Here is a 26,789-nt window from a genome sequence, read left to right on the forward strand (position 1 = left end):
AACTCGGAGGCTGTGAAAACGAATGAAGGATTGACATTGGATTGATTTATGGGAACCACCTGGACTAATTAAGAAAGCAGTGCAAATGAGAGATGATCGCAATCCTCCAACCTAAGAGCATGGGAAGTCAAACAAAGATTATGATTTGGCTTAATATTTGGACTGTTTGATTATCAAGTTGAGTGCAACCCCATCCAGGTAGGCAACGGATCAATTTCTCAGACATGGGAGCCACTCACTTGCAGCAAAGATCACATCAAGAGTGTGCCCTGCCTCGTTTATCAGCCCAACAGCAGCCTCCGCATGGATATTGGATACAACCCATTAAAAATACTAAATCATAGCCTCAGAAGAACAAAGGGAACAAAGTTAAGAGTTAACAGTTATAGCAGGTAGCAGGTCTAAGAAATATTACAACATTCAGATATGCTACTGCCTGTTCAGTAATGGATCTATTAGGCCCTTTCAAGGAAGGCACTCAAAAGGGTCCCTAAGGATCAATGATTCCATCTTAATGTTGTAAGAAATCCATTGTTTAGTGTGGCACACTCATACTTTGGAACTCCCTGCCAATTGACACCAGGCAAGCACCTTCCCTATACTCTTTTGCTAAAACCTGCAAAAAACATTTTTATTTAGACAAGCCTAACCAGATATGAAGAATGTTTACAAATATTTTAATCTGTTGTGTTTTTTTAGCATCACTGATTTTAATTATTATTTGAAAGTTTTAAATAGCTGTTTTTAAACAGCCATTTATTAATATGATCTAATAACAATAGGCAATGTTATTGTTTTATTTGATTTGTAAATTGCTCTAGGTTTTCCTTTACAATTAAGTGGTTTATAAATTTTATGAAATAAATAACTATTCCATAGTCAGGACTTAAGATGACTGCTCATTGGAATTGCAGGTTACTATAGAAAATAACATCTAGCTATTAACCAGTGGAGAACACATGTTATGGCGTTTTCTAAAAGGAAGGCTAGCTATTCCTGGACCACGGATTACCACAGGTTGGTTCTTGCAAGTACCTTGGGTCCTGGTTTCTTGTTATTTATAATTCATACACTTACTTCCACAGACCTGCCAACATAATTGTTTTTTGTAAGCCTGTACTGATGAAAATCCCCATGGTTCTTGTAGGCCACTTTGATGTTCATGAACAGTGTCATCCGCTTAACGAGGATGGAATATTCGGTCAGGGCTTCAAGAGCAGTGATTGTGTCCTGTCAAATACAGCAAGGGGTTAGGAATTAGGAGCTGAACCATAGCCAGGTTTTATTTAACTAAGACATTTATGTCCTGCCTTTCCAAATATTCCCGCGGCAACATACAATTAAAAACAGCACAGTGCTACCATACTAACAAGGAGGAAACAGCAACACAATGTGAAAAATCAGCAAAACTATAAAGGCAATAAAAACACTTATTGTTCATTAAAAGCTTGGGAGCACAAGGCATTTTTAGCCAGACAATTGCATGGGATAAAAGGAAAGCTGTCTTTGGGCCAGTCCAGGCAGGTGGTGGAGTTTCACGGGAGTAGTCAATGTTGCAGTGACATTGTCATTGATGTAAGTATTGTGCACTAGCCATGGATTTATACTGGACCATCCACACATTCTTCCCCTTTTTTAGTAGTTCTGTGATGCTGTCCCAATGTTGCTACATTATTACTGCTTATAGAATAATTCTTGCACTAAAGTGTAACAAAAGCAGAACATAATAAACTGCAACAGGAAGGAGGATATTACTAGGAAGCTGTAAAGGTTCTAGGGGTTGCTCGTGCGTAAGCCGGTGCAAACACCTGGCTGGGTTGCCTGAGTGAACCTTTTCTGTCCGGACAGCCACTCACCTGTGGCTGTCTCAATCGCTGGCAGAATCCGTCAGTGGGCGTTTCTTAAACTTCTTCCAGCAAAGAAGCTCTTTGACGCCTAGTCTCCTCCTACTCTCTCTGCGCGAAAGCCTTCTGCGCAAGGAGGGTGTAGGCAGCGGAGGACCTCTACTCTCCCCGCTGGTCCCCGGCAAGGAGTCATGGGACCGCCTTGCCGCTTCCCGCATCTGCCCCCCTTCTCCACTGGTGCTACGCTGATTCTCTTCCCCAGAAGATGGGCTGCCTCTCCCAATCCCGGGACGCTCTCTAGAATCCCTCTGGATTTTGCTCTCTCCCTCCGGCACTGATGGCAGTTCCCTGACAGAAGCTGAGGAATAGTAAGTAACTAACTTTTTATTTATACCCCTCCCTCCCTGACCAAGACCAGGCTCAGGGCGGCAAATATCAAATATATTAAAACACAATCAAACAACTGATTAAAATTCAGCTTAAATATTAGAATCAGGATAAAATGAAATGATTGCCCACAAATTACAACCACAGGGGGTGGGAACCTCAAGTATTCATCAGGGTCAGCTATCCATGTTGGTCCCACATGAGCCAATAAAAGAGGCAAAGAGGTAATTTACAGGGTCCCATAGAGGGGGGTCAAACTGGGCCCGGACCGAAGGCCAGGCAGAACAACTCCATCTTGCAGGCCCTGCGGAAGGATGTCAAGTCCTGCAGGGCCCTGGTCTCCTGTGATAGGGCGCTCCACCGGGCTGGGGCCAAAGCTAAAAAGGCCTTGGCCCTGGTTGAGGTCAGTTTAACCTCCTTGAGGCCTGGAACCTCCAAGATATTATTATTTGCGGACTGTAAGGTCCTCCGTGGGGCATACGAGGAGAAGCGGTCCCAATGATGGGGAATGATAGGGAACAAAACATGTACAAAACCGTATGTCCGCCTCAAATTTTTTCAGGCACAATGTAGGTTTGCATATAACAGCCCCTGATATCATCATGAAGACAAATCATTATGAATGCACGATAACAAGAACGTCTGTAGGATATTTTATAATCCATCAGGTAACTTGTACATCTGGCCCAGGTGTAGGAGCAGATCAGCAGGGCCACAGGGGGAGAAGGGTTTTTCCCACACCTCACATCTTATCTTATCTTTTCTTTTCTTTTCTTTTTAAGAACAAGTTGTAGATACCATACACAATATGCATATGCAATGAAACAGACCTAAGGGTATCTGGAAAGGGACATTTGGGATGCTACCCATATATTATCTCAGCAGTGCTTACAACAATCCTGAAAGTAGGTCACCATGACTGTTCTTCTCAAATGGAGAATAAAAATGGGGCTGAGTTTGGGAGATCGCTTTGGCTTGCCCAAGCTCACATGGTGATCTTCACCACAGCTGGGCTGCCCACATTCAAGTCCAGTACTAGTGTCTAAGGCAGGGGTAGGGAATATGTAGCCTTCCAGAGGTTGCTGAGCTTGGATGTGGGCAGCCTGGGATCAACCCTGGGCAAAAGAAGGGTTTTCATCCCTATCTAGCATGGTCAAAGCTTAGGGAAGATGGGAGTTGAAGCAATGTCTGGAGGGCCATAAGTTTCCCCATCTCTGGCTGAAAAGATTCAGGTAGGTAGCTGTGTTGGTCTGACACAGTCAAATATATAAAAAAGTTGCCCAGTAGCACCTTAGAGACCAACTACCGTATTTTTCGCCCTATAGGACGCACCGGCCCATAGGATGCACCTAGTTTTTTGGGGGGGAAATCAAGGAAAAAAATTTATTTCCCCCCCAGGTTTGCGCAGCCATCCCCAAGCTAGAAGAGGGAGACGGAGCGCTCCGTCTCCCTCCTCTGCCTTCAGGGACAGCCTCCCTAGCCTCTGTGGGGCAGCGCACTCCGCTGCCCTGCAGAGGCTTTGCGCAGCTATCCCCAAGCTAGAAGAGGGAGACGGAGCGCTCCGTCTCCCTCTTCTGCCTTCAGGGACAGCCTCTCTAGCCTCCATGGGGCAGCGGCTTGCCCTGCTGTCCCCCGAGCTTGTGGGGCTGGCGATGGGGAGAAGCAAGCTTGCTTCTCCCCCCCCCCCCGCCAGCCTCCAGATCAGGTCGGGGAATAGCGGGGTGGCGGCGCTCCGCCTCCCCGCTATCCCCCAAGCTTGTGGGGCTGGCGGGGGGGAGAAGCAAGCTTGCTTCTCCCCCCCCCCCGCCACCCTCCAGACCAGGTCGGGGAATAGCGGGGTGGCGGCGCTGTGCCTCCCCGCTGTCCCCCAAGCTTTTGGGCTGCAGGCTGCTGCCCGCAAGCCTTGCGAGCCCACGGGACCTCCCACCGGGCTTGCAAGGCTTGCAGATAGCTTCCTGAAGCCTGGAAAGCGAGAGGGGTCGGTGCGCACCGACCCCTCTCGCTCTCCAGGCTTCAGCGAAAGCCTGCATTCGCCCCATAGGACGCAAACACATTTCCCCTTCATTTTTGGAGGGGAAAAAGTGCGTCCTATAGGGCGAAAAGTACGGTAAGTTTGTTCTGGGTATAAGCTTTCATGTGCATGCACACTTCTTTAGATACTTTTTGTGTGCATGCACACTTCTTCAGGTATCTGAAGAACTTAGTTGGTCTCTAAGGTGCTAAGGGACACGGGTGGCGCTGTGGTCTAAACCACAGAGCCTAGGGCTTGCCAATCAGAAGGTTGGTGGTTTGAATCCCCACAACGGGGTGAGCTCCTGTTGTTCGGTCCCAGCTCCTGCCCACCTAGCAGTTTGAAAGCACGTCAAAGTGCAAGTAGATAAATAGGTACCACTCTGGCAGGAAGGTAAACGGCATTTTCATGCGCTATTCAGAAGTGGCTTAGTCATGCTGGCCACATGACCCGGAGGATGTCTGCGAACAAACACCGGCTTCCTCGGCCTATAGAGCAAGATGAGCACTGCAACCCCAGAGTCATCCACGACTGGACCTAATGGTCAGGGGTATCTTTACCTTTACCTAAGGTGCTACTGGACAATTTTTTCATTTTTTTATATATTCTGGCTGAAAAGCAATGGAGCGCACCACAGCCTTGGCGCTGCTACTGAAAACACATATGAACATAAGATGAGTCTGCTGGGTCATCTGGTCCAGCCTCTGATTTTCACAGTGGCCAACCAAATGCCTGTGGGAAACCTGCAAGCAGGACTTGAGCACAACAGCGCTCTCCTTTTACTGTGGTTTCCAGCAACTGATGTTCAGGAACATTATTGCATCTAACCATGGAAGCAGAGCACAACCATCATGTTTAGTAGCCACTGATAGCTTTCTCCTTCAAGAATTTGCCAAATCCTCTTATAAAGCCATCTACACTGGTGGCCATCACTGCCTCCAGTGGGAGTGGGTTCCATAGTTTAACTATGCTCTGTGCGAAGGACTTTCTTCACCAACCAATTGTGCCTCTGAAGGCAAAAAGGCTTGTTGCAAGGCCTCCAACGACATTCATAAATGGTTTGCAGACATGGAAGAAGACAGTTCTTTGAATAATGACCACCCTGTGGTCATTTATTTATTGCAGGGAAGTACCTGTGTGGAGTAAAATCCACCGCCATATCTCTGTTGTTCCGACAACCACCTGATGATTGGAGTAGCGTAGATTTGGTCTCCTTGCATTAGAGTGGCAAGCAAGGCATAAGCTGTAGTTTCAACCATCCTGGCAGTGTCCTCTGACGGAGCGTTTGGATCTAATTTGTTGAGGGTTTCTTTCCAATAGCGATACATAGGTGGGCCTGCTATTAAAGGAAGGCTAATGAGGATAAGTCACAGCGGGGAGGGGCAGAGTAAGGGACAGTGCCAGAAAAAAAATCACCTGGATGTATGTACATATGTATTACAGTAAGCCAGTAACTTATCCAGGGGTAACATTCTAGGGATTATTCCTAAAGCCAAATTGTGTATAGTTAAAACCCATTGGGTTCAGTGGCGGGGGGGGGGGATTACCAAAGTCATTTTTCCTGGAATCCCACTCCCGTGCCGCCCCTTTTTAATGTTCACTGCCCCACCCCAAGCTGAATGTGCACAAGTTAAATGTGTGCAAGTTGCTGGCTTACTGTATTTACATTTATAGACTGCCTTCCATACAGACATAGGAAGCTGCTTTATACCAACTGATCCATTTTAATCCAGTATTGTGTGCACTGACTAGCAAGGGCTCTCTGGGGTTTCAGGGAGGGCATATTCGCAGCCCTTGCTGGAGATGGCTGGGATTGAACCTGGGACCTTCTGGATGCAAAGCAACATTGAAAACCATATACAGTGGTACCTCTGGATGCGAATGGGATCCGTTCCAGAGCCTCGTTTGCATCCAGAGCAGAACGCAACCGGCATCTGCACGTGCGCGGGTCACGATTTGCCGCTTCTGCACATGCACATGCCATCATTTTGAGCATCTGCGCATGCACGAGTGGCAAAACCTGGAAGTAATGTGTTCCATTACTTCCGGGTCGCCACGGAGTGTAACCTGAAAATGCTCAACCTGAAGCAACTTCAACCCGAGGTATGACCGTAAAACAAATTACAATCACAGGAATACACATCTCAAGTGTCAAAGGACAGAGTGAAAAGAGGTGCACATTCAGCATTAGGTGAAAACTGTATAGTGAACGTGCCAGGCACACCTCTGTGGGGATAGAGTTCAATAACTTAGGGGCTGCCACAGAAAAAGTCTCCTCTCCTTGGTAATCATTTTCCATACTTCTGAAGGTGCTGTAACCATGAAGAGGACACCCTCTGCTGCTCTCAACACCCAAGGAGTCTGTAGAGAAGGAGGCTGCCTTTCAGATATTTGATTGAGATCAGGATCATTTAAGGGCTTTAAACACTAATGTGAGCCCCGTGAATTAGGCTCAGAAACAAGCTGACAACCAACACAGCTGTTTTAAAACGGGTTATATGAGATTTAAATGAAACCCCAGCAAGTAACTCCAGGCTGCTGCACTTTTCACCAGCTGAGGTCTAGTGCCACCATCACTACAGGAAATCACTATAAGTTGGGGAAATGGATGTTACTTGAGTTTTTACCTTTCACAAGGGCTTCCCTCTTCAGTGCAAAGTAGGCTGCGCGTGTGCCAGGCTGCCTGGATCTTGTCAGAGTGAGTGCATAAGTAACTATTGCCAAGGAAAACGTGCTTTGTACAGAATGAAAATTTTGTAGCAAGTAATCTTTAGCTTTGTTTTTTGCATCTTCAATTCTCTGTGAAGGCAAGAACCAAATGTTCTTATTTTATTTTATTTTTTCCTTGCTTCTGGTTACATTTGTACCACGCGCTTCCTCCACGAAGGAGGCAGCAGCAAACATAATTCTCCCCCACCCTCAGCTTATCATCACAACCACACAGTGGGGCAGGTTAGGCTAAGCAATAGTGACTGGCCCAGTGAGCTTTGTGAATAATACTCTAACCATTACATAACAAGACATTGTATTGGAAATGTGCTTGGTGCTTTTCTGTTCTGCTACAAAACCTCAGAATCAAACTATCCAGGGCATGAACTAGCCAAAGCTGAGTACTTTAAGGAACTCAAGAAGCTGCTTTAGACTAAGTCAGACCATTGGTCCAACAAGCTCAATATGATCTGTACACTGATTGGCTGTGGCTCTCCAGAGTTTCAGGCAGGGGGCATTACCAGTCTTACCTGGAGATGCCAAGGATTGAACTTTGCCTTATGAATGCAAAGCAGACCACTGAGTTACAACCCTTCCTCAATGGCCTTTGGTCTATGTAGCTCAGTATCTACAATATATAGCAGTAGTTCTCTGGGGTTTCTCAACCCTGTCTACCAACATCAAGAATTGAACCTCGGGCCTTTTGCATGTAAAGTTGATGCTCTACCACCAAGCTATGGCCCTTCCTCAGTCATTCCTTTAAAAATCCTGCTGATCTCTACAGGGGCAAATGAAGGCGTCGTGACACCCGGGGCATGGCGTTGCTACGTAGGGTGCATGCACCGTACATAATGACACCGCACGTGCTGTACATAGGGGTTTGCTGGCGGTGCTGCTCCAGTGCTGTACCGATGGTGCTGGAATCCTCTGCTCGCAGCCGAGATCCCACCACCATCCATACGATGCACAAGCGGCACCGGCAGCAAACCGCTATATGCAGCGCATGTGCAGCACCGTTACGTACAGCGCATGCGTGCAACGCCACACATGCACTGTACATAGCGGTTTGCCAGCGGCGCCGGGATCCTCTGCTCGCGGCTGTAGCCACAAACAGAGGATCGTCCACATACAGCCTATGCGGCACAGTGGCTGCTCGCGCCGCCGCGAGCCTCCATGGGATGCCTTCTTGTCACCCCCTCAGACATGGCACCAAGGGCGCACACACCCCCGCACCCCCGTTGCGACGCCCCTGGATCCCTAGCATTCTTGGAATCTGACTGTTGGCTTGGAGTACAAAAATGCAGTCTGTGGGAAGAAGGAAGTAATCACACTACACGCACCTGCAATGGGCAGATATGAATTGATTTTTCAAATCCAATCAGAGAGAAAGCGGTGAGATACAAAGTCTTTTCTTTCTGTTCCTTAGGTAGTGTGCCCTTTTAAAAAGCAACATATATAAACATGCAGTCAGACAGATGATGATGGTGATAATAATAATAATAATGATTACCCACCCTTTATCAGCAGGTCCCAAGGAAGGTTGCAACTATTTAACATTCAGAAGTTAAAACAGATTACCTACACGGGATTAGGCCGGGCCCTGAAAACACATACCTCGGGTGTCAAAGGTATTGTGTGTAGTCAGGGTCTTTATGATATACCTCACAAAAGCAACACACAAGACAAATCTGAGCATAAATTAAAACAAAGCAATTTTCAGAACTGCAAATAATTAAAACTTAAAATTGTAATTGTTTTGTTGAAAGAAATCCCCATGGCAGGTGACAGTGTTTTGGGTCAAAAAAGTAGTACAAAACTTAATTGCTGCTCCTCCATATATTGCTGCCCTATAGGTAGGGATGAGATGGAAATTCAATTCATTTCACAATTAAAGATAAATCCATCCAATTTGCACTTTTTGAGACAATATGAGAACTGAAACACAGCCATCATCCAAAATTCAGACTTATCTGAATTTGTAATGCAGTTCTCTAACCAATATGTACAAAAATGTATATATTACGAGAAAGTGTTCATAAAAATGCATATATTGGTGAAAACAAAAAACAAAAATGCAAAGATACAAAAATTCATTGCATTAGCCAAAACGGCATACCAAAATCTGCTTGGAGTGAGATTTGCACCAAAATGCTGAGAAATTTTCAAGAGTCTTTTGTAAAACAGTAAATAAATAGCAAATTGCTGCAAAAATATGAAGAACTAAGTTTACAGTTAGAAAACTGAGAAACTGGAGAAACAAATTGACAAGTTTGTTTACCTCTATTCCCTCTCTCTGTCTAATGGTGGGGTCAGCCCTACAGTGGATTAGTTGTGCTAACAAGAAAGGCCTCATCTAAATCATAATTTTCTGTCAGTTGTTAGCTAGAAAATGAATTCCTAAAAAAAAAAAAAAACAGTTTCCTTACCTGTAGTTTTACAGGTTGGTAGCTTGAAATCTCCCTGAAAGATCCATCTGCCATTTGACAGTTGTCAATCATCCACGTCAGAGAATTGCACACAGAATTCTTATCAACAGCCACATATTGGCTCACTTGTCCCAAAATCCTTAAGGCAAAAGCTGTCAGCCTGCCCCATCAACAAAATAAAACAATATATTTCCTGAGGAAAATATGAGCTGGCTGCTAATTTTGAAATTAACTCCTACCCACAGCCTGCACACACACATTTGGGTTCTGCAATTCTGAGCAAACAAATAAAGTATTCCATGGCAAGTATTTAAGGTTAATTTTCTGACCGAGCATCAAACTTGATGACTGCTGTACTTATACTGTGCTGCTCTACGGCTTTAAACGTTTCACTCATTCACTAAGGCAGCAATCCGATATGCAATTACCAGGGAGCAAGTCCAGAGAACCCAGTGGATCTTACTTCTGGGGTAGACTTGTCTAGGATTGCACTGTAAATGTGTGACCTTTCCAGCCCATGGAGTTATAACCGCAGCTGCTGTGAATCACTCTTTTGCTTATACCAGGAGCTCCAGAGGTAGGAAGTGTGTGATTTTGCCACAACTTTTGGTGTGAACTTAAGACAGAAAGATGGCAGCAGATGGCAAGGTGCTGCTGCTACCTGTAAACAAACTAGCAAGAAGTGCTTGATGTTGCTTGGGAATTCTAAGAAGCCAACAGCAACCCTGAGTGACAATTGGTGCAGCTCTGGAAGATTGTGTCTGCCACCTTGATGCAAAATGGTGCCCAACAGTATCCAAACAAAGATGGAAGCCTGCTCACTGATCTCAGGAACCCTCTTGCAAAATGTTTTACAATATCTTGAGAGATGTCTAACCCGGTGCAGATTTGAAAAGTTGAGTCTGCCATCTTGATTCAAAATGGGATCCTACGGTGTCCAAACACAAACAGAAACCTGCTCCTCAACCTTAGAACCCATTGTGTCAAATTGTGTTACTATATAATAAGAACTATATTTATTACTATATATGGAGAACTCACCAGGCACTGGGCTCTCCTTTCTCCCACATACTGTATGAGAAATCCTTTTTCTGGAATGACAGGATGCTGACAAGGCCTATAAGGTACATAAAGCAGCGTATTCAACGTTTATTCCACTCATGCCACTACTTCAAACATAAGGAGATCATTCACATTGACTATTATCTCCAGAAAGAGCAAACAACATCTCGATAATGCCAAAGTTCCCTGCAATTATGCCAATCATAAGCCTCTGGCTAAATTATCATCACAAGGCACATTGCTTTGGTGATCATGCAAGGACTTCAGGTCTACCTTACCTTGAAAGAGCACAAGGGAATACTAATTTACCTTCTTTCATCTTCCTCCTCAGGTTAACTTTTGGAGTGATAGTCCCTGGGCCAAGTATGTGCCAGCTGTCTGTCCTTTCCAGGTAGTCATATGCATAAAAGATCGGCACAACATTCATAAGCTCAGTTTCTGCACTCCCCTTTGGGAGGTTGACAAGAAGTTTTAGCCCTTCTGGGCTGACAGCTACATTAATCACTTCACCTAGAAGAATTCCTGCAAAAGAAAAATGGTACCATGAAATCCTGTCATTTTGGTTGGCGGGCGGATGGAGGGTGTCCATGCTGCTTAGTTGGTATAAAATATGGGGCCTTTATGGAGGTGAGGCCCAGATACTGGAACACCCTCCTAGGAGAGCTCTACTGTTAGCTACTTCTCACAAGGCAGTTAACACTCACTTTGTTCCTATTCTCTGAGTAACAGGTTAGATTACACCAAGGGTGGGACACCTCAGGCCCAGGGGCCAAATGTGGCCCTCCAATCTCTATCTTGCCCTTTGAACTCTCGCCAGACCATACAGTCCTCTTCCCAAGCCACATGCCTCACTGGCCTTGGTTCGAACCCATAATGTTTTTCCCCTGGCTGGAACGTGTCCTTAAACTCTCACTTACTAGGGTAGAGGAAAGACAGGCATGTGTGAGCGTGTGTGGAGACTAACCTGCAGTACAAAGTTAAAATTTACATTTGTTGCTCCACTCACTTTTGTTTCTGGGCCTGCTCACCACTAGCCAGGGGCCCTCAGAAGGTTGCCCACATGGAAATGTGGCCCTCAGGCTGAAAAGGGTTTCCTGTCCCCTAGGTTAGATACCAGATACGGAGACTTCATAGTGGTGGCCCAGTATCTGTGGACTTTCTTTCCCCAGGAAATGTATATGACCCTATCATTTGTTTGTTTGCTTGTTTGTTTGTTTGTTTGTTTGTTTGTTCATTGTATTTATACACTGCTTTTTCTGCCAAGGCACCAAACTGAAACAAACAAACAAAGTTGAATGGGCAGGGAGGGAGCAGGTTCTGTTGTTGTTTATGCCTTCCTCACTTGTGCTCTTCTTCCTCAAGACTGTCAACCTTTTAAAAGCAGCTTTTGTTTCAATCCACTTTTAATTCATGTCCCTGCTTAGATGCGCTTTGTTACTGCTCTTTTGAAATATTAACTGTCGTCTGCTGCCTTGTGACAGGTAAAAGATTGTTTTAAAACCCTTTAATTAATAAATGTAAATAAATATTTCAACCAGCATTGCTGTTGAGCAGATTATGATTTGTCTGGTGTTCCTTATGCATTTTACTTCTTACTCTCAGGTTGCCCTTGTAAAAGGAGGAAGAGGAGGAAACTAGAATTAATTGGCTCTGCTCGTCATTGGCTCTGGCGCCACCTACTGTTGGGGCCCTTGCCTTACTCCCTACCCGTCTAAATGGGCACCAGTCACCACAGTTACAACTTATAAGCTGCTTCAATCATCACCAGTAGAGAAGCAGGATTTGTAAACAGAAGTCTTCAGAAGAGATATGAACATAAGACAAGGCATGCCAGGCATGCCACCAATCCAGTATTCTGATGGGACTAGTGGCCAGCCAGATGCTTATGAAAAGCCCACAACCAGGGCATGAGGGCAAGAGACATATCTCAATCATATACCCCAGCAACTGGAATTGTCAGAGGCATCCTGACACTGATCCCAATATGAGTAGAATGCCACCATTACAGTGGTACCTTAGGTTAAGAACTTAATTCGTTCCAGAGGTCCGTTCTTAACCTGAAACTGTTCTTAACCTGAAGCACCACTTTAGCTAATTGGGGCCTCCCACTGCCGCCACCACCGCACGATTTCTGTTCTCATCTTGAAGCAAAGTTCTTAACCCGAGGTACTATTTCTGGATTAGGGGAGTCTGTAACCTGAAGCGTCTGTAACCTGAAGTGTATGTAACCTGAGGTACCACTGTATCAGCAACCACCAATAAGCTTATCCTCCATTACAAATAAATGACATGAAACCTGATTCAAGGCTAAAAACACTTGTAATATTTAGAGGCTTAAAAGCAGCAAGAAAACGTGATAAAAATAACTGTGCTCCACCCACTCCATTTTACCTTTTATATTCAGAGTCCTCTCAACTTTTGTCTTAGGGACCATGTTTGATGGTATCCTGTAACGAAATACTTGCTCTCTTTCCACTGTCCCTGTTGTTGAAAATATATGTGGAGAAACCATGGAAATTTATTGTGTTACATATGCTAAAGCTAGAGCTAGAGCTAAAAAATGCTAGAGCTAAAAAATAATAATTGTGTACTATGTTAGCCTTATTTATTTCACATTTCCATCCTGCCTTTCAAAGGTATACATTTGCAATGATCAGACCTAGATCTTCAACAATGTGGTGTGCCCGCAGACTAGGGTTGAGGGAGTAATTTTGTTTGATTCACATTTAAAGCCAAATCTACATAAATCATACTTCCTGAAACAATTACATCAGGGATGTCCAACAGGTATATTGCGATCTACTAGCTCAACAACTTTTGTAGATCACTGCCAGTTTTTTTTTTATAGTGGGAGTAGATCTCAGTCTCTTGAAAGTTGGACATGCCTGAATTCACATTCATATGAACTTTTCAATGCAGTTTGCCAACCAAGCAATGTGTATGGAAAATGCATATACTGTACTAAGAAAAGTGCATTTAAAAATGCATCTAGTCATGAAAACAAATTGCTCCACAAAAATGTATGTGTTAGAATAAGACTGCATACAAAACATGTATATTAGGAGAAACACACACTAAAATTCTGATGAATCTTCATAAGGACTTCTATAAAATTGCAAAATGACATGGAAATGTGGAAAAGTGAACTTTAGATTACAAAACTGGCAAATTCACCCACCCTTCTTACTGTGGGTGCTCATATATGATGTCAATGCTATAATGATGCTAACGTACATGGGAATGAGCTCCATTTAATTCAATGGGTCTCACTTCTACATAGATATAGTTAGGATTGGGACTGGCTTATAAGGAAAGGATCACAGCAGAGTTTGGGAGGCAGGAGGCACGCTATGCAGTGACTTAAAAATAATAATAACCCACATGCTAGTTCCCTTTGTAAAATACCAGCAGCGTCCTGCCTGGCACTGCTCATGAAGTCTAAGAAACCAAATAAAAAATAAATTAAAAAATCACTTCAGTTTTGAAATCAATGCATTTTTAAAAGTTTCATCCTGCTGCCTTGATTTAAAATGGCATCCAATTGTATCTGGATATAGACAAAAACCCACCCCTTAATCTCAGGAACCATCATGTAAAATTTTGTTATATCTGAAGAGGTGCCCAAATGCCAAGTGAACCTTCCAAAATAAATAGTGTAATCCATACAGTGCAATCCTTTACATGTCTACTCCTTAGGAGACTCTTCTGAGATCAAAGGTACTTATTCCCAGGTACGTGTCATGCCCAAGTGACTGTTCTAACAGCAAATCACATGAGCATGATAATGCTTATCTGAAAGAGAAATAATGGATCAGGAAAACTGAATGGAAGGGAGGGGGGAAAGGGTAATTTGCCATACCATAAACACCCTGTGGGTCCAGCGTGTGACCTTCGTGAATTTCCTTTTTTATCCCTTCAGGCTAAAACCAAAGAATAGGGAGATAACATTATGAAGGCCTGTCAAGGAACATTTGCTTATTCATTCCCCCACCCCAAGAATCTCTAGCAAAAACTAGTTTTTTAAAATATCACAGTTGTACATGCAACACACACGAAACACCCCAACAACTTTATTTGGGGACTGAAGCCCCTGCTAGCAGTGGCTACAGTTCATTTAAAACTGAATCAACAGAGTGAAACATTAAATTACAACTAGCAACAGAAGTTACAAAGGTTCCCTGAGAAAGGGGACTGAGAAGCCACCAGAAGGAAAGGATGTGGCAATCAGGCACCCTCCATCATTCCAGGTACAGGTACAGGTATAGGTAAAGGTAAAGGATAAAGGGACCCCTGACCATTAGGTCCAGTCATGACCGACTCTGGGGTTGTGGCGCTCATCTCGCTTTATTGGCCGAGGGAACTGGTGTACAGCTTCCGGGTCATGTGGCCAGCATGACTAAGCCGCTTCTGAGCAGCGCACAGAAACGCCGTTTTACCTTCCCGCCGGAGCGGTACCTATTTATCTACTTGCACTTCGACGTGCTTTTGAACTGCTAGGTTGGCAGGAGCAGGGACCGAGCAACGGGAGCTCACCCGGTCGCGGGGATTCGAACCGCCAACCTTCTGATCGGCAAGTCCTAGGCTCTGTGGTTTAACCCACAACACCACCCATGTCCCACAGGTATAAGTACAGCTCAGTTTTTTCCTGCACCTACCAATGCCCTCCCACTAAGGTTACCAGAAGGAGAGGAAGCAGCAGCCTTTCCACTGTCCTTAGACCCAGCTATGTGACTTGCATTCTGTTGAATTTTGCAACTAAGAACTTGTCGTCCTGGGTTTGCTTTCCCCCCTCCTCATCCCTTGTCCCTTTAATATGTTGTGAGAGGGATTAAAATCACAAGTGCTTTATAAACAATCATTCATTTCTGATTTGCAGGGGTGGGAAGGCTTTTCAAGAAAAATAGCTTGATCTTACCACAACTCTTAATGTTCTCACAAGGACTTCATTGACAGAATCACCCTTCAGTGTAAAGTTGATGGTGTGGAGGCCTGTCTCCAGAGGGAGAATCTTGAATGTTGCTAAGGCAACTGATGATCCCTGGAGATCCCGACGCCTGCAAATGGTTTCTTGGATACCGTGCTGTCCAGTGCTCGTGCCTCCGAAAAGGCAAATGCCTTCACCCACAGATACCTTAGTGCAGTACTAAAGCATGTGTCAAAAAGGGTTAGAAGAGGTTTCCATCAGCTGACTCAGTAACATGTAGCTTATAAGCATGTGCAAAGAGGTATTTTCTTTCGTTTGCCCTGAATCTTCCAGCATTAAGCTTCATTGGATGTTGCTTAGTTCTAGAGTTATGACAGTTCTAGTGTCCACACCTCTTTTCTGATTCAGAATGGAAAGGAAGGTGGGTGCCCAGCTCTGGCATCCGATGAAATGTGGACATGTTTCAGTGAATGAATTCAACATAGCAGAGATCAACCCAGTGTAAATAGTAACTAAGCAGGAAGAGCAAACTCTCCCACACACATTACAGAGTTTTGTGAGGCTGCTTAATGAGACTTATTGGATGTGCTACAGGCACCCACTGGGATTTACATTATAAAGTGATTTTTAAAATAGAAATTTTGCATTCATAATCTCAATGGAACAATTGAAATTTTGGTAATTTTTGAACTGTTACGAAATTTTGTTTCACTTGCTCTTCCAGGGTTAAGTCTCATCACTTACAGGGAACAATATGCTCTTTGTAGGGATGGAAGGATCTCTCAGTTTTGGTTCTCTCAGTTTCTCATTTCTCCAATACAGTGGTACCTCTACTTACAATCATGATCCGTTTCAGGGTGCCGTTTGCACCCTGAAAATTCTGTAAGTAGAGTGCCGCTACTGCGTGTGTGCAAAGCACAATAGAGCGCTTCTGCGCATGTGTGAAGCGTGCAGATGGCTTCTGCGCATGCGCGCATGGCGAACCCAGAAGTAAACACTTCTGGGTTTGCCGTGTTCATAATCTGAAAAGCCGCAACATGAAGCAAATGTAGCATGAGGTATGACTGTATTAAATTCAGTTCTCCGCAGAAAACTTTTAAAAAAAAAAAACTAATGAAAATTACTCGGCATTTTAGTGCAAATTTCTCCTTCATAAGCAGTTTTTTGTAAGCAGTTTTGACTAAAGTATTAAGAGAAATTGCTTGCAAAAAATGCATTTTTACATATTATTTTCATTAATATATTCATTTTAATGCACACTTTAAATTTTTATGTGCAGTTTTTAGCAAAACATTGGTTGGAGAACCGTATCATAAAATTGATGTAAGTGTGAATTGCAAAGGACGGCTATGCTTGGGTTCTGATATTGTTTTGGAAAGTGCGAATCTGATAGATTTTATTTTTTTTTTAATGTGAACTGACTCCAACATTTCCCCCATCCCTAACTGTTAGCAACATTTTCTGTCAGAGCCTTACCCTGGTTCTGGAACCTTTGTAATTGTAAACAGATCCTCTCAATTCTATCTGTTCTCCACGGACAACAGAATAGGGAACATGCACATCTATGAAGACGTTTTTCATTACCTGCACCTGAAGTGCATCAGCAACACAGATACCTGTGTGAAAATCAAACAAGCAAACAAACAACACCATTTGTAAGTAGTATTTAGTATTTAGTAATTAATTAACCAGTCAGTATTTAATAGCATTTACTAATGCTTTTTTTAAACTACTGATGCACTTTATACATATGGGTGAGCAATATGGTTAGTACTAACAGAATTAATAGCTTAACATGTTTATTGAAATACCATTAAAATGCTTTTTGGGAAGGAAGGGCTTTTTGTTTTAAATCTGCAGATTGATGTAGGAAATGGAACAGAATGGAATTATGAGTCAAACACGTGGAAGTTTATCCATTCCTTATGATGATGGTTAACATTGTGGATGTTTTTAATGCTTTGATGGAATTGCTTTGTTTTGTTTTTTAAATTATGTATGGATTTTATCATTGATGTTACAAACAACTTAGAAGGCCATATTGGCATGTAAGAAGTATATAAAACCCATTTTCTGATCTTAATGCCCTTACCAGGCAGTGCAAGGGAAGACGGGTTTAAAGTTGTTCGGGTTGGCAGCCATCTTGTGCCAAAATATTCCATGCTTTAACTATGCACAATACAAAGAAGGACTTCCTTTTTTCATTCTGAATCTCCCACCATTCTCTCTCTCTCTCTCTCTCTCTCTCTCTCTCTCTCACACACACACACACACACCTCCTGGGAGACATCCCAATTCTCCTCTGTGTATTGGACACATTGGTTAAGCAAAGCTGGAATCTCAGAGGTCCCCAGTTGTCTCATTTTTCATTTAAATTTTACTTGCTCACTAAGAAGGGCTACAACAAAATGAGACATTTTATACATACCTTTGTCTGAAATGCTAACTCCTTGTATTTCCCAGGTGGTGATAGAATCTGGCAATGTCACAGGAAGAGCCTTTAAACTGCATTTATTAGGAGGGGGGAAGGCAAACACATCAAAAAAATGTAGCTAACAAGCATCAGCCAAAATTTTAAAAAAATATACTACAAAAATGGATTCTCTTATAGCAAAAATGTGTATATTAGAAATTTGCACTAAAATGCTGGTGAATTTTCAGCAGGTTTTTTATAAAAAATAAAAAATAAAATCACAGATTGTGGCAGAAATCCGGAGAACTGAAAAATGAGGAACTAAGAGAATCAAAACTCACAGATCTGTCCATCCTTACTTGAATAGCTGGGGACTGTGAGACCTCCAGGTATAGGGCGGTATATAAATTCAATAAATAATAAAAACTGAACCTGGGACCTTCTGCATGTAAGTCGTATGCACTGAGACAGTGCTCAATCCACTATAAGGAAGCTACCAGACAACTATCAGACCACTGATCCATCTAGTTCAGTCCTGTCTATACTGGCTGGCAGCAGTTCTCCTGGGTTTAGCTGTGAAAATGTTCTCAGTAGATACTTCAGCTCATTCAAGAGAGCAGTTTCATCCTAGGCCACAGCTAAAGTCAAAACGACCGAGTCTCTCCCAGACTACTGTACCTGTGAACTGGGTGAACCTCCCAAAGCCAGCTTTCAGGAAAATAGCTTCGGATCTCTGGATCCAAATTCAACATGGCATCAAGGGCTGGAAAATATTTTTAAAGGAATTTCAGAAAATTAGAAAAGTCAGCCAGTAGTCAGGAACTGCTAGGACCAGCACAGGGATGTGGAACCTGTAGTCCTTAGAGATGCTGTTGGACTCCCGCTCACATCAGCCCTAGTCACCATGGCCAATGATCAAGGGTGATATGCTCATTTGTATGGATCAGTTTCCATATAGTGTGTACAGTGGTACCTCGGGTTAAGTACTTAATTCGTTCTGGAGGTCCATTTTTAACCTGAAACTGTTCTTAACCTGAAGCACCACTTTAGCTAATGGGGCCTCCTGCTGCTGTCGCGCCGCTGGAGCACGATTTCTGTTCTCATCCTGAAGCAAAGTGCTTAACCCAAGGTACTATTTCTGGGTTAACGGAGTCTGTAACCTGAAGCGTACGTAACCTGAAGCGTATGTAACCTGAGGTACCACTGTATTGCATTTTCTCTCCTGCTCCCCCGCCCCGCCCCTTTTTGGCAGTGGAGGCTAGTTTTTAATAGGTGCACTTTGGCTATAGGTTGTGGAAGACCTTTCAGGCCTTTTCTACCTATCCTAGGAGAACAGCGCCCTGGCTAACTCCAGCTACAAAAGCTGAGGCTGCTGAGCAGACTCTTGAGCTGAGGGAAGGTTTAGTCAGTGGGTGTTGGTTTTTTTTGGGGGGGGGTTGCTAATGTTGTTGATGTTAAATGTGGAAATTGTTCAATTTGATTGTGTTCTTTTTGATGTTTTGTTGTGTATGACTACTTCTGTTATGTTCGTTATGTAATTTTTTATATTTTGTGAGCCACCTTGAGCATTGAGTTTTAACTTTGGAAAGGCAGAATAGAAATAAAACGATTGACTGGTTGATTGCCATTACAGCAAATACTATTTACGTACTAAACATTTATAACTATAGTAGGAAACTTGCACGTTTAAGAGAATCTAATGGGAAATCTTGAGGAAATTTTGTAGTTCCATCAGCATCTCCACACTGTCAACATTTTGCAATAAGGATTCAATCAAAACTTTAGGGGTTGTATCCAACTAAGGTTTACCCTAAGTGGACACATTGAAATGAATGGACCTAAGTTTATCATGCTTGTTAAATTCAGTAGTACTACTTGGAGGACTAAAATCGGCTAGAACCCTGTGTTTATGTAGTTAAAGTACTCAACAAATTTGCTTAATAATGAGGAATTGCAATTGGGGAAGTGCATTAAAAAGTGTGAGATGAATGAATGTCTCACAGGAAGATGTGTAAACACCCCAAAAGCAAATCAGGATGAAGGCAGTATGAATGCTCATTGCCATACAATCTTCCCATGAACAAATCAGTAAAGACAGGATATAATCTGTTATGAGTTTGGGGAAGGTTGGGGAACCAGTCAAGAATGTTCATCTGTGGATGAAGACTAGATGGTCACTTTAGTACTCCACTTTAAAGGAATGAGCTGGGCTGCAATTAGCTGCCTCTAAGTGAGAAAGAATCAAAGGTGTAACAAGTGGGACCAGGCTAAGGAGTTGCATGTGAGTGAGCTGGAATAGATTGATGCTGCAGGAACTGGGGGTTGAGACATGACTTGCTGTGTGCGGGATCTAGAGCTGTGACGAATGGAAAAGCAATATATTTCGGAGTGTTGATACAGTGAGCCCCTCCATCCTATGCCCAAGGGGTGTGTGTGTGTGTGTGTGTGTGTGTGTGAATCAAACTGTATATCCTAAAGACTCCACAGTCTCTGTTGACCTTCTTAACAGAGGAACCGAGCCCTGGATAAGCGTACAACCCCATATCCACTGCTTAGGATGGCATGCAACATCTAACATCCACACAAGCTTTCTGCAAGCAGATCAGGATGACTGCTTGAGCATCAGACCCCAATTTGGTTGGCTGACCAAAACATCTGTTCATTCCATTCATTTCCTTTGTTTAAAATCCCCTGTGAAACAGTAGCATGCCTCCAAACGGCGTCATGTGGTAATGTTACCTTTTCTCGCCAGTATTAAAACCTTGTGAGTTTCATTCCGCCGCAGGTTTTCTGCAGTTTCGCAGCAGCGCTTAAAAGCTGCTATGCAAAGGCGACTACCAGACTTAATGCGGTTGGCTCTCTCGGCACAAGTTTGCATGATGGGATACAGTTCTGCTCCAGTTCTACAGCAGTTCTGAAGGTCTTGTCTTTTAAAGTAGGTTACTGAAATGACAATACATAATGCTAGACTCTTTCTCATGGCATAGTAAAATCAGTACCAGTTTCAGGTTTGGGGCATCTCCCTGTTAGGGATGTGGATAAAATTTATTATGGGAGTCCCCTTTCCCCATTTTCATTTCTTTTTGAATTTGCGTACTGCCTTCCTACATTGCTGTTAGGGATGGAGGGAATCTGTATGCATTTAAAGCTAAATCTTATCAAATTCAGACTTTCTGAAACAAGATGTGCAATGAAACACAAGCTGGCCTTTGAAATCATCTGAGTTTTGCAATGCAATACTCCAGTGAAAAAATGCTTACAAGAATGCATATATTAGATGGAAGTGCACATAAAAATGAAAATATAAGTGAAAAATAACATGCATTATATTAGGGGATATTGCTTCCAAGAATGATGGATTTAAAAGAGGATTTTTTAATATTCCCAAATCCCCTATAGAATGTGGAGAACTGAATTTAAGATTGAAAAACCAAAACTGATGGATCCTTCCATCCCTAATTTACAAGACAGTTTAGATGTCATTGTGAAAAACATGACTATAAAAATAAATACAACAGTTCCTCAACAGGGAGAAATTTAATTTTGTTTGCATTTTTATGAGAAACTTCCTAATTTATGCTTCTCAAACCAATTATGAGCTGAAAAGCAGCTTTCCTTTGCAATTCATGCTTCATCAAAGTTTGTGATACAGTTCTCCAACCAAATAATGTATATAAAAATGCATATAATAGAGAAATTCTGTGCAGTAAACACATATATAAGTGGAAACAACATTAAAAGTCATTAGCAGGGAAAATGGATTTCAAAAGTGTGCATATTAGTTAAAGCTTTACACAAAATTTTGTATAATGGGAGAAATGTTCACTAATATTTCCATGAGCATTTTTTAAAATTGCAGATTGCTGCAGAAATGTAGAGAACTGAATATAAGTTTGGAAAAATGAGAAACCAAGAGAAGATGAAATAGACAGATCTATCTGTCCCTGTCCTCTGGGCAAAATGTTAAGCTCGACTCCCATCTGTGGCGGCCACTCCCCATCTTAAGTTACCCATAATGCAATGCCCTAGCCCTTAGATCTATGAAATCATATATATGGTTAACAAAACCAAATATATTTCCCACAAATCGCTCGGTTCCCCTCTTCAACACAAAAAATGCTACTGAGTAAAACATCTGGCATATGCTGTACCCATTTTGTCAATTTCCTCTTCGATGGTGGACCGTGAGGATCTTACAACAGATTGACAAGCTTCATCTGTGGAAACAAATCAAAGATAAAACCAGTGGCAATGGAGAGAAACGTTATTTTATAAAGCTGGCAGCGAAATGAAAAAGCCTTGACACCCCAGATATTTAGGGAGGACTTTCGAAAAGGTGTCACTTTGTGGTCAAAAGGGATGGGGGGCACCTGTTTCTGTTGAATCATCAGCATTCGCATTGGTCAGGAAGGTGAGTCCAGCCCTTCGAAACACGTCGACATTGCTTTGTCCCCCACCAGCACCACAGCCAAGATCACTTGTTTCCAACTGCAAAAGTGCCTATGGGGGGAGGAAAAGGACAAGAGGGGAGGACTATTTTCAGCTTATATTATCAGGGGTAAGAAACCTGTGAGCCTCCAAATGCCACTCCCACCTTCCCTGACCATTGGTCATGCTGGCTAGAGATAATGGGAGTGGGAGGGCCTAGGAAACACCATATAATTTAAAACAAGGATGAGAAACCTGCGACCTTCCACATGCCACTGGACTACAACTCACATCATCTACTACCATTGGACTTCAACTTGCACCTGCCCCAGCCAGCATGGCCAACTCATTGAGTTGGAGTCAAACAATATTATAATCTGTATATTTACATGAACTTATTCAAATATTATATATTCGTTGTCAAAATTTGCATGCTGTAAATATGAAACATAGATGTAGGGAAACTCAGGCCCAGGAGCCAAATGTGACCCTCTCCCGAGGTCAGATTACTCACTGGCCCTGCTTTGCACCCTCCTTGAGTGTTTTTGCCTGGCCGGAATGTGTCCTTGAGCTCTGGGAATGCTCCTTGTTTGTCTAGCTAGAGAGAGGTATGTGAATGTGTGTAGTAACTAGACTACTGCATGAAGTTAACATTTATATTCACAGTTCTGCACATGGGTATGTGTGCCCCCGGAAGGTGGCCCCAGAGGGATTGAGGCCCTTAGGCTGAGAAAGGTTCCTTGCCCCCAGTGTAACACAATGCAAACAGATTTTTGTTTTGATTTCTTTTGTTTGGAGCACAAGTACGCAACTCTTTCCATGGGCCTTGTCTTTGATCTTGTGATGCCGTAGATTGCCACATCCATAGATGACAAAGCAACCAAAGAGTCAAACTGGGTTTTCAAAGAAAGCAAAACTGAATCTCCTGGGCTGTGTGACCTTTCACTTGTTGATAATTTAACCTGCATAGGAGAAGAGAGGGAAAAACAGGATTCACTAAAGGAATGGTACCTGACTGGGTCCCAGTTTTCTCTAAAGTGTGTTCATATTTTAAAAAAAACACACACACACACAATGGAGAAATTCACACTCCTCTGAGGTTTGAAATTCAGTCCATCCCCCCCAGTAGCAAACCTTGAGTCCTACCTCTGGGAGAAAGGCAATCAATCAATCAATGATTTACTGAGGTTCAGCATACATATAAATCCATATATTAGTTGGAGGTGGGGAATTAAAAATGCATTGTCATTTTTTGCAAGATTATTTTGCAAAAATGTGCTTTTAGGCAATGTTGCTTTAGAAAAAGGTGTTCGCATAAAATTTTTCATGAGGACAATTTTAATCTTTTTTAAAGATGCAATGAAATAAATTTCAAAGTGATGTGGGGAAGTGTTCAAAAAAATGAGAAGAAAAATGGGAGAAACCAAACTGGTCAGTGTCACCAACCCCTTACACGTTACTCACCTCAAGGCTGTTTCCACATTTCTGTTCTACATTTAACCAGACTGAATCAGCTACCAACTCTGCAGCTCCCTCTCCTGTAACTATGTAGTAGACAAGTAGGCGGGCTGAAGGGACCATTTCCTTCGTTAGCTGAAATCTTAGACTTTGATAAGTGGAGTCTTTAACTCTCTCCTGAGTCCCGTGGGCTTTTATTTTCCCTTTGGATAAGATCTAAAGGAAAGGAGGAAAGGAACTAAGTTATAAACAATGGGCTTTGGATGAGAGAGAGAGAGATCCAGGGAGGCTGGGAGAGAACTCTGCTTGAAACATGGAGAGCTGCTTCCAATCAGTGAAGACCATACTGGGCTTGGCCCTGACTCAGCCACTGGCGGAGGAAGAGGAGTGCGGGGGGAGCACACAACCCCCAGCAGTGCGATCCCGGTGGGGTGCCATAGTGGCTGCCCTCCTGCCCACGCTGGGTACCACGCCCCCACAAATGGCGTGCCATGCCCCCAGGACATGCACCACACCCCTGCGGGCAGTGCGCCATGCACCCGGGATGCACGCCAACCCCGCCCCTGCCCGCTTCCCACCCCCCGGTGCCGGAACATGAAGCTCCGCCACTGGACTCAGCATAAGGCAGCTTCCTACAAAACTGACATTGAGAATCAAGAACGTGCTTTGCTTGATGAAACCCTAAAAATGCCAGAGTAATTGGCAGTGAAATTGAAGAGGGCAATTTCAAAGAGTTAGCAGAGTGTAACGTACTCTAGAGCTACAAGTATTAAGGTGTCATATCTTTCTGAGACATATCATTGCAGGAGGTGATTTACAGGACAACATGTTGTATGGCAAGTCTATTGGGTTGTATCCAATGTTAGCCCTACTCAGAATAGACCCATGGAATTATTTGACCTAAGTTAATCATGGTCCTTAACTTCAACAAATCCACTCTCAGTAAGACTGGGACTGGATACAACCCCATATCCACTGCTTAGAAGAAGGTCTTTGCACTTCTCTCCTCGTTCAGAATGAAAGGATAGGTGGGTGTCCAATCCTGGCAGCAAATGAGATGTTGGCATGTTTAAGGGGGGGGGGAGGTTTCAACGCAGGAGAAAATGAGCCAGTGCAGACCTGAGCAGGAACAGTGAAAGGTCTCATGCACATTATGAGTGACTGAGACCCTTTGTGGGCATCATAGGACGTATATGTAAGCAACACTGGTGTCTCTGCTTTAGTATACATAACACTGAAGAAAGCAAAGTGAGAGACAGACTTAGATACTTGTGAATTTGCTGGTCTTTTGTGTCGCCCAAAATCTCCTGGCTGCGGTGCCCGCTTCATGGCATGCAATGGCAGGATGAGACCTGGAAGCTTGAGGGACAATTCAATGCAATTAAAGACAATACATTAAGAGGCAAGTGGGTTGTTTTTTTCTGTGCGTACCACATAGCTATAGTGATGTATTTTATCAAGATAGTGGCTTGATGGGTGTATGTTGATGTGAAGGGTATCACCCACACGTAGCAATTGGTGGTTTGAAGCCCAGTCAATGTACAGGTAACTTCCACTGAGGGAAGCATATGATTTTGCCTCGTAGCTTTCACTGGCCTGATTTTCTTCTGGTAAACTGGTATCTGCGGTTTTTATCTGGAAATGATGGGAAACAAAATGAATTTAAGTCCATGGGGGCAATAAGAGTCTAAAAAAGTACAAGTCAACAAGCTGGAAGGTCTAGGAAACATCAGTCGCTCAGAGGATAAGCATTGCATGCAGAAGGTCCCTGGTTCAAACCCCAGCAACTCCATGTAGGGCTTAAAGTTCCGGCTACATGAAACCCTGATGAGTCCCTACCAGCCAGCGTAGGCAATGTTGAGCTAGGTGGACCAATGGTCTGACTCAGCATAGTGCAGCTTCCTTTGTTCCTATAATCTCCTATCAGCTGAGGGTCCACTTATTTTGTCATGACTGCCATTCCTTCCCCACACTCTGGGAACCTGAGGGTGCCTTGAGAGCCACTGACAAGTCAGCACTGACAATACTGAACAAGGTAGACCAATGATCAGTATAACAGATGAATCAATTAAATGTTGTAGTTCAAGTCTTAACATTAAACACATCTCATTTTCCCAACACCTCTTGCTGTCAAGTTTCTAAATATGGTTTAAGACAGGCACTCCCCTTCCCTTTGGGGGGGGCACACACTCAGTATATTTTTAATAGTATTTTTTGTTGTAATGCACTGTGTTTAAATATAAAAATCCAGTTTTCAAGGTCACCCATCTGAACTAGAAAGCGGGGCAGGGAATGTTCCAAATGCGCTGCACACAGGCCAAAATATACAGTCTCAAAGTACAGCCTGTACAAGAACGGAAACCCGAAAAGAATTTAACTCACTCGAAACTCCAGCACTTTGCAGTCAGAAGGAATATTAACCACAAATAAAGCTGTCCCGTCGTTCTGGCTTGTTTGCCTTCTCCCAGATTCTGCACCTTCTTGAACTAACACGTTCTCTTCCATTTGCTCATTGAAAGCAGTAGCCGTGAAGACAATGGGTATGTTTCTAGCAGGGGCATCTGCTGTATCCTTCACCTGCACCTATTAGCACAGAAACAAAATCATTTCACTATAATATACAACCTTCTTTTAAAGAAGGAATGGGGAAGCTCTTTTCAACCTGAGGGCCACCTTCCATGGGCCATGGGCCAGCTAGGGGCAAAAGTGAGCAGAGCAACAGGTGTAATTTTTACCTTTGCACTGTTGAGTAGTTTACAACACAGACACATAACGCCCCAAAAAACAAGTTAGCTGTTCTACATACACTTGCTAGAAAACTTGATACTGATTAGGATGCAGTCAATGTCTAAATCTCAAGTAAAGATTTTTGTGTGAGAGAGAAAGCTTCTATCCACAGAATCACAGAATCATAGCACTGTAGAGTTGGAAAGGGACCCTAACGATTATCTAGCCCAGCCCCTGCAATGAAGGAATATGCAGCTGTCCCATACGGGGAATGAACCTGCAACCTTGGAGTCATCAGCACCATGCTCTAACCAACTGAGCTATCCTTGAGATTTTCTAGGCTGTGCCCATGTATTAAGACAAGCCACCCGAAAGTTATCTGGAGTTAATTACTTTCGCT

At 43.3% G+C, this 26,789-nt stretch overlaps 1 protein-coding gene across 3 annotated transcripts in view; it reads right to left on the bottom strand.

Moving 5' to 3' along the window:
- The window catches only part of C5 (complement C5), a 69,427-nt gene that overhangs the window by 19,212 nt on the left and 23,426 nt on the right, over window positions 1-26,789 (bottom strand). For 2 of the 3 annotated variants that reach the window (XM_080990776.1, XM_080990778.1), the window contains exons 11-30: window positions 26,045-26,245; window positions 25,094-25,297; window positions 23,669-23,878; window positions 23,017-23,166; window positions 22,147-22,276; window positions 21,928-21,993; window positions 20,516-20,719; window positions 18,455-18,539; window positions 17,792-17,868; window positions 16,840-16,979; window positions 15,355-15,582; window positions 14,299-14,359; window positions 12,831-12,920; window positions 10,749-10,961; window positions 10,419-10,494; window positions 9,378-9,537; window positions 8,292-8,387; window positions 6,870-7,041; window positions 5,376-5,581; window positions 1,078-1,230 (exon numbers count right to left, since the gene is read on the bottom strand). In XM_080990776.1, coding sequence (XP_080846902.1) covers window positions 1,078-1,230; window positions 5,376-5,581; window positions 6,870-7,041; window positions 8,292-8,387; window positions 9,378-9,537; window positions 10,419-10,494; window positions 10,749-10,961; window positions 12,831-12,920; window positions 14,299-14,359; window positions 15,355-15,582; window positions 16,840-16,979; window positions 17,792-17,868; window positions 18,455-18,539; window positions 20,516-20,719; window positions 21,928-21,993; window positions 22,147-22,276; window positions 23,017-23,166; window positions 23,669-23,878; window positions 25,094-25,297; window positions 26,045-26,245 — 2,922 coding nt within the window. The remainder of the gene's footprint in view (window positions 1-1,077; window positions 1,231-5,375; window positions 5,582-6,869; window positions 7,042-8,291; window positions 8,388-9,377; window positions 9,538-10,418; window positions 10,495-10,748; window positions 10,962-12,830; window positions 12,921-14,298; window positions 14,360-15,354; window positions 15,583-16,839; window positions 16,980-17,791; window positions 17,869-18,454; window positions 18,540-20,515; window positions 20,720-21,927; window positions 21,994-22,146; window positions 22,277-23,016; window positions 23,167-23,668; window positions 23,879-25,093; window positions 25,298-26,044; window positions 26,246-26,789) is intronic. The other variant, XM_080990777.1, reaches the window with a different exon arrangement.

Source organism: Podarcis pityusensis (genome assembly GCF_964106645.2).
Source record: "Podarcis pityusensis genome assembly, chromosome: Z".
NCBI lineage: Eukaryota > Metazoa > Chordata > Lepidosauria > Squamata > Lacertidae > Podarcis > Podarcis pityusensis.